General features: G+C 32.7%; 1 protein-coding gene across 1 annotated transcript in view; it reads left to right on the top strand.

Annotated features, from left to right (window-relative positions):
* The window catches only part of LOC145660688 (uncharacterized), a 240,425-nt gene that overhangs the window by 218,001 nt on the left and 9,177 nt on the right, over positions 1-13,247 (top strand). Inside the window, exon 6 of the mRNA XM_081726032.1 lies at positions 7,810-8,024. Coding sequence (XP_081582158.1) covers positions 7,810-8,024 — 215 coding nt within the window. The remainder of the gene's footprint in view (positions 1-7,809; positions 8,025-13,247) is intronic.

Below are 13,247 nucleotides of genomic sequence, written 5' to 3'. Positions count from 1 at the left end.
AATATTTTTTCCGGAAACCGGAAAATTAAAAACGGAAGAAGGAAAATTTTCCGGAAAACGGAAAATGTGATTTCCGGAAACCGGAAATTTTTTCCGGAAATAGGCATCCCTAGAACAGACATTTCCAGTAGAACCCCAGAAGCAGCATTACGTACCTTCAGAAACATCTTCGCGTACCCCCGGTTGAATAGCACTGTTGTACATAAAACCATGTTATTTAAGATGAAACTGAACTCAACTGATCCCTAATCAAAACTCATCATTTTGTAGCATTAGAAAGATGGCAGCACATGATATGGTTAATGAGATATGGCTCAAAAATGCTAATTAACTTTTCAACTTTGATTTATGTTTAACTAAGAGATCCAAAATTGATGCATCTATTAGTCGATAGGTGACACCGAGCTGACCCAAATGACATCAAAATGACCAAAATATCATTAAGCTGACCAAAATGAAATCAAGCTAACCAAAATGACGTCAAGCTGATCAAATTGACAAGAAAATGACCAAAATTTCTATGATTAGTCTTTGAGATAGTTTAGGAAAACTTTTTTTCTGGAAATATGTCATTTATTGCGGCCATTAATTGAAAATGTTTAATCTGTTAGAAACTGTTATATATTTATGTGTCCTTTGTAAAAAAAAAAAAAAAAAAAAAAAAAAAAAAAAAAGTTACCTAGAAAGTTGTATTCTCTAACAGTGACACACAGACACTTCTAACGACGACACACATGTTTTTAATACATATTTTGTTCCTACTAAGCAAAGAGTTTAAATGGACTTGCAGAAGAAACAGCAAAATTAAACCATTAAAATCCTCCGTTAACATCAAAGAATAGTTTCTCATGAGTATCAAAGAGCTGAGAAATCAACTGTCTTAATATATTAAAAACTAATCATTTGTCTTGTTGAGCAATTCTGTTAATATACTAATGCAGTAGTTTTCAATCTTCTCCAGCTTTTTTTTTTCACACCTACTGTGAAATTTAAAATCGTATGACACTCCTATAAAAAAATATTTTTTTCCCCCGTCATAACGAATGCCAAGTTCCTTTGTAATTTTGATCACATTACCTACAAAATTGCAACTGCGTATCAAATAACACGTTATCATAGTTCTTTTACTATATACTGTAAATAATACTTTTCTATAAAGCATTAAGTTCCTCTCGGCACAACAGGGTTCCATTGTGTCATACATCATTTGAAAATGGCTATACTAACGCAGGGGTAAAAGTGGATCTGAAAATATAGGGGGGGCGGTAGATAGTGGCATGGCGTCACGCAGTCCCCCTGCCTATCTTTGCTCATCATAATTTTGTAGGAACTGGGGGATGCCGTACATATTTGTGCGAGGTCGGGGGACGGCGTTCGCCCGCGTTCCCCTCACTTTTACTTCGTGTACTAAAGAGAAAACAATCAATCTTCATTAATTTGATGTAATATTGAGGTTTTTCTTTTAAAAATATTGATATTGGTTGATATTTTCCTGAAATAATAGCGAGGTTGTGATATTGCTGTCAATGTAAAATGATTGCCGAGCAATACTTTATGTCTGCAGTATCTCAGCAAGAAATAAGATTTTAGTTTTGCACCGTGAAAGTTCAAACGTGTGTAAAGCAAGTGATCTACCTTCACAATACGTGGCTGTACATGTCAAATTGAAATAAAAACAAAAAAGGGAGAGAGAACAGGTGTTAAGCTCAACACGTTCAGAATAAGGTGTAAAAGTCGATCGGTTGCAATGGCACGATCAAAACCTTTTCAATCCATCAGAGAATTCAGTACATGGTCATAACCAATGCACAATTGAGTAACTGCTGAATGGTCGTTCTCGCTACGCAGGTCATGCTGTTAAATCGAGACGCAGTAGAACAACACACTATTCTATGTTGGGATCGAATGAACACACGTGCTGTAGAATTAATCGGTGAAACAAAACACCTTTGCCCTCAAGTTTATATATAAAAAAGTAAAGAGTCAATACGTATGAAGCAAAGGTGTCATAAAGCTATGTTTTCATGAGGAATTTATGACTACAGACATAGGGTTTCTTACGTTGCTTGCACAAATAAAGTTTCTTTGAATTCTTCACAGTTCAGCTGTGTTTCTTTCTGACTGAGAACACATTGGCAGTTTTAAAACAGTTGAAAAAATATGTGCGAACAATCTCCAGAGACCGCATAAATCATTTGCTTATCAAAGGACAAAGTTAATCGAGTACAATTGAGAATTTAAAATTACAATTATTGTATATATATTGAATAAAAAGCAATATCAAAAGTTAAATTTCCATTGAAAAGGTTTACAGAAATAAATATGCAAGTGAAAAACGATGCGCAAAGGGGGTTTATTTACAATTTCATTGCCAAAAGCCCCAGTAGATAGACGTTGACCAATAGGTGTAATAGGGAATACTTGTCAAGCCCTATCTGTTATTTTGGCCATTAAGGGTCTTCACTACAGCTAAATTAAACTACCGCTAATTTTAGATTTTTTCTGTAATATCTTCATAACAAATAAAAATACTCGAAAAGCAGAAACGTAGGGAACTCGACATTGCGATTTTGCATGTGATATCTTTACCACAATTCACCTATCTGCTTTTGGTATGCTGCTATTTACGGAACCCGCAAAAAATGCTAAATCTATCAACAGTTGCAAATCGAAAGCAGATAGATGAGTTGTGATAACGGTATCACATGCAAAATCGTATTGTTTAGTTCACTACGTTTCTGCTTTTCGAATATTTTAAAATTTATTTTGAAGATATTACAGAAGAACTCTAAAATTAGCGGTAGTTTAATTTCGCTGTAGTGAAGACCCTTAAGCCTCAGGAAGTTGGCCAAAATGGATAGCGAAGATAAGGAGGTCATTGGTGATTCAGAGAAACTGAGAGATTTTAGGAATGAAATCAATATAGGAAAATAACACAGAGGATAGCACTAAGCTGACATATCGGCATAGGTGATGGGTCGAAAGTTTTTTAAAACTAGATAAAGAAATCAAAGGTAGACGAAAGAAAATGTGTGTTTAGTATAGAAACGTGCAGTTTGTTTCAAGGAAACTTTAGGAACAGGGTGAAACTAGTGAGAGACCATTCTTCACTAGTGGTTCTATTTTTTACTAATTGGGAAACTTACCCATTTAGAAAGCTATCACGCGAAGATTTGGTTAGTAGATTCTTTAAAGTAACTTGAACTTCTACTAACCTATGCAAACAAATGTAAACAAACTGCTTTCTACAAATTGCAAGTTTCTATACTAAACATACTTTTTCTTTCGTCTACCTTTGTTTTCTTTCGAAATATTTTTTTTTTTTTTTTTTTTTTTTTAATCGATTCATCACCTATGCAAATAGCTTAGTGCTAACCTCTATGGGTGCTTCTCATATATGCTAAATGCGGTTGCATATTGATCTTATTCCTGTTTTGACCAACTTCCTGAGGCTTTAGGGCCAAAATAGCAGTACCTCTAGATAGGGCTTGATGAGTACTTTTTATTTATTACACATATTGATCAGCGTCTGTTTTCTGAGGCACTTGTCACTGGAGCTGTGAATAAGCCCCTTTTCACGTTAATTTAATGTAATAAAGTAGGATGTTATCAGCTTTAATAATAACACTTTTGTACTTAAAGATCTGTCATAGTTCCTCATTTCTTGCAACCTAGGATTTTTTAAAAGTAATTTTGTTAACGCCGTATATAGTTATTTAAGTATTTCTTCATTCAAAATATACAGTATATTAATTGTCTTTGATACAGATTCTAATAATCAAAGTAACAATACAACTAGTACATTTTTTTTACAGATTCTAATAATCTAAGTAACAATACAACTAGTACATTTATTTTTTTTTATCAGAACAGAGTGAAGTTTTGTCAGAAACCCTAAGGACATGGGTTTCAATTTAACACTAGAAACACACTAAAGTTTGGCAGAAATAATTACTAAAACATCATTATGTAAATTCACGCTAACTTACATACTTTTAGGCGTTTGTATTGATGGTAAACTCGCATGGGAATAACATGTGAATAATAACACCTTCCTCAGACGCCACCTAGTTCGCGTGTTAAATAACAATGCTGTTTGTAATTTATTTTAAATGTTAGAACAAATTTAAGGGCTATTAACTAAATTTAAAACATTCTTGTTCCAAAAGAGAATAGACAAGCTGAAATTAAAAACGTTTCTAGACAATCTTGCTGTCGAAAACTGTTTCCCATATTGAACTTTTCTGATAGTTTTTTGTATTTATGTTCAAAAAAAATATTAGGATTGTCCAGAAAACACTAATATTTAATTAATAGCGATCTACTTACTCATTTTACCAGAAATAATGAAATTTTTCATGCAGTGAGACATGGATCTCAAATATATGCATTATTACCAATGAACTGAGCTGTCTCAACATATAAAGCATATTAAAATCTTATTTTAAAAAAGCAAATTTGCGAGAATTGAACGCAAGTTACTGATGGATAAGTTTGCCAAATTCAATTAAAGGCAAATCTGGTCATGAGCGATATTTGGATAAATGGGTACAATTCAAATTTGTAACTTGGATTCTGTGTTATTGCTATCATTACTTCTCACTTATAACCCATTATTACTAATTTCTAGTAAAACATTACTACCAGCTAAACTATGTACATTATTATTAACTATAGGTTTTTGTACCAAACTAAATAAAGATAACACAAAACACGAGGAATTATAGACACCTACCTTATTATTCATATCTTGAAGCTCCTCGCTGAATAATGGAGAGTTCTATTTTCTAGAACCATTTTGTGGAAATCGTGACAGTTCATATGATTACAAATTTCGATCATTACAAATTCCGTTGATATTCTGTCGTCGAGCCATAGAGCTTTTATTACAATAAACATTCGTTGAATATGTGCTTTACTGACTGCTATAACAACAATATACTACATTATTTTGAAGAGGTTTGGTCCATGTACTTTCTCGAAAAGGGCACTCCATAATTAACAAAAATTACTATTGTTCTTAGATCTCAAAAGAGAGACTTTTAGTTCAGTTCATTTCCATCGAAACCAATTAAGGAGTTGTGCGTACAAAAACTCCTTTATATATTTACCCTGTTCTGTTCGTCCGGGACACAAAAAAAAATTCAAAAACTGCTTGATCAGTCATTATCAAATTTGGTGAAAATGTGCAAGGTCAGATGTTAGGAATCGAGTGTTTTCGTGGAGCCGATACTTACACCAGAACTGGTTGAAATTAGCCATTTCCGGTCTTAACGTTTATCACTATAGAGCAAAAATTGTAACAGAAAGACAGATGCGTAACCAAACTTCTTCATGTGGTATACACGTGACATTGCTACATATTTTAAGTTTTATCCTCATCTCTGTCAAATTGTTAAATGAAAACTGTGTTTGATGCCATGCCAATATAGATGCAACAATGGAAAGATTTTAAACATAGCCTTTTGTAACAATAAACATATAATCCTTTTCAATATCTAATAACCAAGTACAACATATGGCATAAGTGGGTAGACAATTAATTAGAGGATATTTGATAATATTTAAGCCTGTAAATATACTTTGTTGGCTCATAGAATATATTTCTAACCCGGGTAGTCCGGGCGGCGCCTCTATATCGACCAACCCTACTGAAGAAAAAATCTGCATAGAGGAATTTTTGTTGGTTGTCGTCAAATTAAAAAAAAAAAAAGTCCCCCTTGTTAAAATATGACACACATTTTTATAATATATTGTGGAATCAGTAATAATTATAATTGTAAATAACAAAGTATGTTTATACAGGATGACCCAAAAGTAGGTATACAGTCCCGTACTGACCGGCTCATGGCATTTTATATAATTTACTTATTGTTATCCATACAAGCAATGACTTACAGTTTCTTTATTATTTGTTCTTAATTTCTCTTCGCTCACACCTTAAGCTTCGAACAAACAGAAGCAAATAAAATAATTAACTTAATAAACTAAAATGTCATACTTTGTAGGACTGTGTACCTACTTTTGGGCCACCCTGTACATGCAAAAACTATGTAACTAATGAGATACTTACCTTGAACATTACTTAAGCACACGTTTTTATCAATTTAATCGTATATATTTCAATGACGCCTTGTCACCATTAACACGTGGCTTCGTGGACTCACCATATCTTGTTCTTAAAAATATTTTTAAAAAGTACAAAAAAAAAAAAAAAAAAAAAAATCTTTCCAAACTTTATGATATGTAAAATACCGATCATATCTTGAAAATTTGAACAAATTGAGTCTTTTTAAGATCACACTTATTAACCACTCATCGAGTAATGGTACACTCAAGCGATACTCATAGGTTCGGCAAAGGTACAGAGAGAAATAATTAAAGGTTTAGGGAAAGACGTACCAAAAGTAAGTAAATAAATAAATAAAATAAAAACCGTTTGTGAGTCGAGGAACTAATGAAAATTCCTTAAGAGTCATGTATCGATGATGAGAGTCGCCGAAGGAGTTTCCGAAAGAGTATCGATGATGAGAGAAGGATTCACCGAAACGTATGCGATTAAATTAATAAAAACGGGTGCTTAACTGGAGTTCAAAGTTAGTATTTAATTATTAAGTATGCATTTTATCTGTTCATTTATTAATTAGCTATATAGCTGTTTAAATACTATGTTGTTATATGTACTACAATATTATTGTATTGTCTTCGTTTGTGTCTTACTGTATTATGAATTGCATTTGTGTATTGTTCTAGTATTATTATTCTATTATCTATTCTCAGTGATGTTATTCCGATTTTTTTAAACAACCAATTCTCTCTCTCTCTCTCTCTCTCTCTCTGTATTTCTCTGAGAGAGAGAGAAATTGTAGATGGATAGATATAACTCTCTTAAGGAAACAAATCATACAAGGTAGACAAAAGCAAATTTTTACTGGATACCACAAGTGACAAATAGAAATCTACATGGCATAATATAAGATTGTGTGACAAAATTAGATAGCACTGCGAATATTTTAGAAACGAATTATCCAAGCTAGAGGTTGTCAAAAAGTATTGGAAAGACCTCTTAATCCAGCAATGGGTCGACAATTCTTGATAATGATATGTGTTCGTCTCATATATAAATGACCCTCACAACTAGACTGATGTAATCTCAGTTCTCATTCTTGGTATCTGAGCATTTCAGAGTAAGAAATAAACGCTTATGCCTTATTCTGAGAGATCATATGTTTAACCCTGTAGTTGTAATAATTTCTAAAAACAAAGATAGTTTAACTAAAATTTACTGTTATGCCTGGGTATAACAAACGGTTCTGCGAACTCGAAATATTTTAACAACCGGTTCTAGCAAACCGGCTGAATATCACCACTGTCTATTCTGTGTTTTATTGTATTAGTACTTGTATATTTATAACAGCTGACAAACTCTATACCTGTTTAACTCGTGTTAAAATGATTTATAGAACGCCAATAAACCTAAATGTAAAGAAATAACGTAAAACTCCATTTTTCGTATCATAAATATGATATTTTTGGGTCACATGTTAGAAAACTGTGTTTAAGGAACCAATAAATCAAAACATAAAAGTTAATAATTATTAAAGATTAGTTATTCGTGAAATAAATCATAAAGGTAGGTTGTCCAAAGACCGAGTCAACTATAATAAGCGAGAAAGAGACATTATGTATTAACCTTATTGTCCATCAGAAATTACAATCTATGTCTCCTAAATAATTATATTATCAATAAAGCTATTGGACGGAGTGAATAACGTAAATATCCTAATGATTTCCATGTGTATTTTCCAGGTGATCGCATCCTCAGTGTGAATATATCATTCAAGCACATGGTGTTTGAAGATGCCCTTACAATTCTCAGCTATGCTTCTCCATATGAAGTTCATTTGGAAGTAGAGAAGATGTCCAGTCGCACTTCGCAACACAAGAAGTCTCCAGGCTTAGGACCAACTGATAGACTTTGTCATCCATTCTACAGAAGCCAGTCAATTGATGATTTGGCTCAGGTGAGGAAAACTACAAACATAGTCTCATATTTTAGGTAGCTGGAATTGGAATAAAAACTTGATGTTTACCGTATTTGCGCAAATATAGGCCCCAGTTTTTTCCCTAAATTTTGGCTTGAAAAATCATGGTGCGGTCTATAATCGAGATTTCCCCCCTCAGATTATAAATCGTCAATTTCAAAATGACATGTACATGTATCTTGTGGGTTGAAATTAATACCAATACAAGTCAGTGCAATTACTTTTGTAAACCATCAAAGTCTTATAAAGAAAATAGGAGAAAAACATATTTTGTTCGTAAAAATTGCCACCTTCATTGGGTACCTATAACTCGTTACACTGGCGCAAAAAGCCATGTACACTTAATATTTTTATTGTACACTTACACACCAAATTGTACACTTAATATTTTTATTACCAGGAATACGTACTTTTGTTATACAGTATATATAATATTTATATACAATAACTGTTCCTGAAAAAGAAAAGCAGCTTTGTTTCGCAAAACTGTGTCAGCTTGTTTGTACCCACTCAAATCACACACAATCATTTTCCACCATTTCAGCATCACCAGCGTCTGATTCTTCACCCTCGCTAGACGATCCAGAAGGCTGCTCAGAGTCACTATCGCAAAGAAGCTCATCTTTATGAGTCACCATTAGTTATGCAGGAGTTAAAGAAAGGGAGGGAGAGAGATACATCTCTAAGTACTGTCTAATTGAACTTTCTCGTAAATTTAGTAGTGCGACCTATATTCGAGATTTACTTTTTTTCTATAATCGCGTGTCTAAAGTTTAGGTGCGGCTTATATTCGCGCAAATACGGTATATGCTTGTAGTTTCTCGATAGCCTTATCGAAGTTTTCGAATTAAAGCACCAAAAATAAAGAAATCCAACTTCAGTGGGTTTTTATGATAAGCTGAAAAATCTTCCCCATGTTATTTAAATGACTCCCAAAATTATCAGGCATTTTCAATAGTATGACAATAATGAACTTTTTAATTTTTGTAACGCCGCGAAATTACCTCATAAAAAATTGTCAAAAGTGATTTTTTTTTGGTGTGTGTGTGTGTGCTGCTTTTTGTTAATCGAATGACGTTATCTTTCAATGAAAAACTTTAGGTACTTTAAATTGGAATAGAAACTCAAAACTTAGCATACTTGTGTTTTTCAAACTGACCGATAAGAAAATCGTCACAAATAATAATAATAATAATAATAAAAATCTGCTTCTAGATGGTTCTACGAGGTTTTTAAAATTTGACTCCATGTATTTTTAAAAGATCCATAATCCATGTTCTTAAAATTGATGCTAGAGGAAAAGTGAAAAACTGTTTCTTAATTCCCTTAAGGATCTTTACAACTTTTGTTTCGATTTTTTCCCATAGATGATAAAACAAACACTGCTGTAAAACTAAAATCCGAAAGAACAAGAAGAGTATTGATAACCAAAGGCTGAAATATGAGGTGCCGGGAACCGGTCAAAACCCCCACACTCAAGAAATGTCAAAACGCCCACACAAACGGTCATAACCCCCACACAAATGGACAAATCTCTCAAACACACGAACGGTCATAACCCCCACAGCCAAAACCCCCACACTCAAGAAATGTCAAAACGCCCACACGATCGGTCATAACCCCCACACAAATGGACAAATCTCCCAAATACACGAACGGTCATAACCCCCACCGTTCGTGCGTTTGGGGGATTTGTCCATTTGTGTGGGGGTTATGACCGATCGTGTGGGCGTTTTGACATTTCTTGAGTGTGGGGGTTTTGGCTGTGGGGGTTTTGACCTAGACCCGAGGTGCCAAGCCGTAGGCAGAACAAACAAAGGGGACTGGCGAAAAATCCCTTAACTGTTCTATGGAAAACAATTTATAAACACATTTCTGTATATATACACGTTGTTTTGTTTCTTACATACATTCCTTCTGAAAAAAAAATGAAATACAATTACGTCCCACGATTAGAATAAGGGAGATTGATTACTGAAGATGAATTATCATGAAAGTAAAGTTTTTGTCTGTTTAACAGGGAATTGAACCCAGGACTACATGCACCGAAGGCAAACATTCCGTTAAGCACTTAACAAAATTTGTTCACGCCCTGTTGAATATTTTTTAATTTACACTAAAAATATTGAAATATTTTTAAGGAGGAGAGAAACGACTTTGTTGCTGGCACTGTTGTTTAATTGTGAAACGTGTTATGAAAATGAAATGGAATCTTTGAGTTTTATGTTCCTCGGTTATGCCGGTTAGGCTAAAGGAGACGGTGATGATGAGTAATGAATGAAAAAGGTGGAATGAAGAAAGTGAGAGGAAACGGGAGAATCCCGAGAAAACCCACGCACACAGTGTTTGTCCACCACAGAGTTCACTTGGCGGGGGCTGGGATCGAACCCGGGACCCCAAGCACCAGAGGTGAACGCTCTACCACTGAGCCACCGCGGCCCCAGAAACGTGTTATTTAATGTAAACAACAACGTACAAGTTCGTTCAAAATATTGTATTTATTTCCGTACATTTGCACTAGATTATAATACATCTAAAGTGGACGCGTTATTTATTGTTAAATACAAAAGTAAAGTACAGTAGTAAGGCAAATTACATGGATTGGACAAGTAATTATAGCTTACACTTTTGCAGATATCATTGTTTAAATAAATAAAATTAAAGTAAAATAAGTATTTATTATTTGCAGTGTATATAGGAGCCCTTACAGATTTCTCAAATGATAAGACAAATACTGAAATTGATATAGTTGCATATTACTGCCGTCAGAACATGTTAATTTCATTATTGTTCGCAATTCGTATATTCCTCTACCAAGTAAAAGCGGTGTTGTGATAAGTATTTGTGAAACGCCTTTCGAATTTAACAAGAAAGTCCTGAGTCTTTATATCTTCGGGAAGCTTGTTGTAAAGTATAATGCCTGCGTATTTATATCCTTTCTCATGTAGTGTAGTTTTATGTTCTACAGTAGAAAAGTTCTGTTTGTTTCTTGTGTCAAAATTATGCTATTCTATTCGTTTTAGGAAACTCTCTAAATGTCTCTTTTGTGTTGTTTAATTAAGAATTACAAATTAGTTTTGTAGAAAAATATTAAACAAAAATATTATTTTTGTTTTTGTTGTTAAAAAACTTTTTTTCATGAATGTACCGTATTTAAATTAAAACTTTTTTAGGCATAGGTAAAAAACAATTTATGTTTAAGAGAAGTGAAGGTAAATTCGAAAGACGTAAACACTTTACAAAAATAGCCTTGGTATAACCTAGTTTTTAGATTTTATCAGGAGTGAAATTGATATTTGTAAATTTAAAATTACGTACATAATTGAGAAAATTTTTGAAAGATATGGATTCGTTCACTTATTTATGGATGGACGATATTTTACGACGGCTCAGCAAGATTTTTTTTTTTTTTTGGTAAAAAACAGTTTATACAGGACATTATATTTAGAAACAGGAGAGAACTTTGTCAATTTTTTGCAATATAAGTCTCATATCTTGTAGCTTTATTAAGTTGTTTTTTTTGAAAAGTATATTTCAATTGGTGGTCTCCTAAAGGCTTACCTTTAATGAGTTCATTTACAAGGGTTAATTTTAATTTAATGTTTTAATTAATATTTAATATTTGATTCAATCATGCAGACAACTAAAAGTGCATTTTACTCTACTTTGTTCTACTTTATTCTACTTTATTGCACTTTATTCTAGTTTGCTCTTCTTTATTCATGTAGAGATCAAGTCTATTTGTGATTAACCGTTGTTATAAAATCATTCTTTGTCAAATTTACTTAAAATACCTAGGTATATAAGTCCTTTCAAGATTTTCTTTAGGTAAATGGATACTACTACTATTACTACTAGAAAATACGTTTTAATATTAATCTCAATCTACCCAGTAACATCACCTTTAGAAACATATTACGCTTTACAAATAACAATAGGTTTAAAAGATACAAATAAAGCACTGGAAGTATACAAAGTTTTTTTTAAATAATGGTTTGATCTTTTGGCTTAGCAGTTGCCATCACTCTTGCTATTCGTTTTTGTATTGCGAATGAATTTATCTTCATTCACATTTTCTTTAGCTTTGTATGAATTTATCCAAAGTAACGGTAAATAGGACAAGTGTATTCTTTCATGTATATAAGTAATTGATAAAATACTGTATATCAAAGCAATATGTCTTTCATGATTGTTGGAATGTATGCACACTAAATACAGTATGAAAATGATGAGTAGGAACACTAATTATGTGTGTAAGATTTTTCACTAGGCGATTTCGGCCACTTAAGTTGTGGCCTTTTCACCGAGAAAGATACAGTAAGATCGAACCAGTTGATACACACAATGTGCACTTTTAGTGCAAGGGATCATAGTTGGAAAGGGACCTTTTGTTAAACTGGTTGTTGTGTAGAAATTTCTGTGTGAAAGAATATCAGCCTATAGTACTAGCATACACCCCTATTCTAGTACAGCACAAATAATAATAATAATAATAATAATAATAATAATAATAATAATAATAATAATAATAATAATAATAATAATAATAATAATAATAATAATAAGCCCAAGGAAAAGTTAGCATAACACTCAAGTAAGGAGTTCTCAATCACACTAATAAAGACAAAAATAAACTAAAAACAAGTAATGAGGATAATAATTGGATACAATAGGAAAAACTTGCTCCTTTTTGAACAACCTAATTGCATTTGCAAAAGGCTTAGGTAATCCACAAAGTCCAACCTTATGTGGTCCTCATCGAATCTGAATATATCCTAAAACCCTTCGCTTAACACCAACTAAAACACAAATAATGAAAATTAAATAAGAAAAAACTCCTATCATATAACTATAATACATTATTACCTGGATTAAATATCATTGTTAGATCTTAAATCTAATGCACTTAATGTGCCAAAGTAACAATTACTTTTATTCTTTAGGAGTAAATATTATTAGTATCTGGTCCTTTCCTACTAAAGTACTACCATAATTAAATTATAGAAACTGATCTGGCTCACGCCGATCTGAATTCAGATCATGTATGATTTTAAAGTCGAACAGACCTATATATTAAGCTTCTGGACTTAAATAAAATCTCAATCCAACATCGAGATCGCAATCTCTCTCTCTCTTATCGATATGAACTCTCACAAAAATACAAAAAGTAATTATTAAAAAAAGAGTGTACTTATCTTCTCA

The sequence above is a fragment of the Thermobia domestica genome, chromosome 9 (genome assembly GCF_964235325.1).
Source record: "Thermobia domestica chromosome 9, izTheDome1.hap1.1, whole genome shotgun sequence".
NCBI lineage: Eukaryota > Metazoa > Arthropoda > Insecta > Zygentoma > Lepismatidae > Thermobia > Thermobia domestica.
Note: the sequence above shows the minus strand (reverse complement) of the source record. Positions and strands in the feature narration are given on the sequence as shown.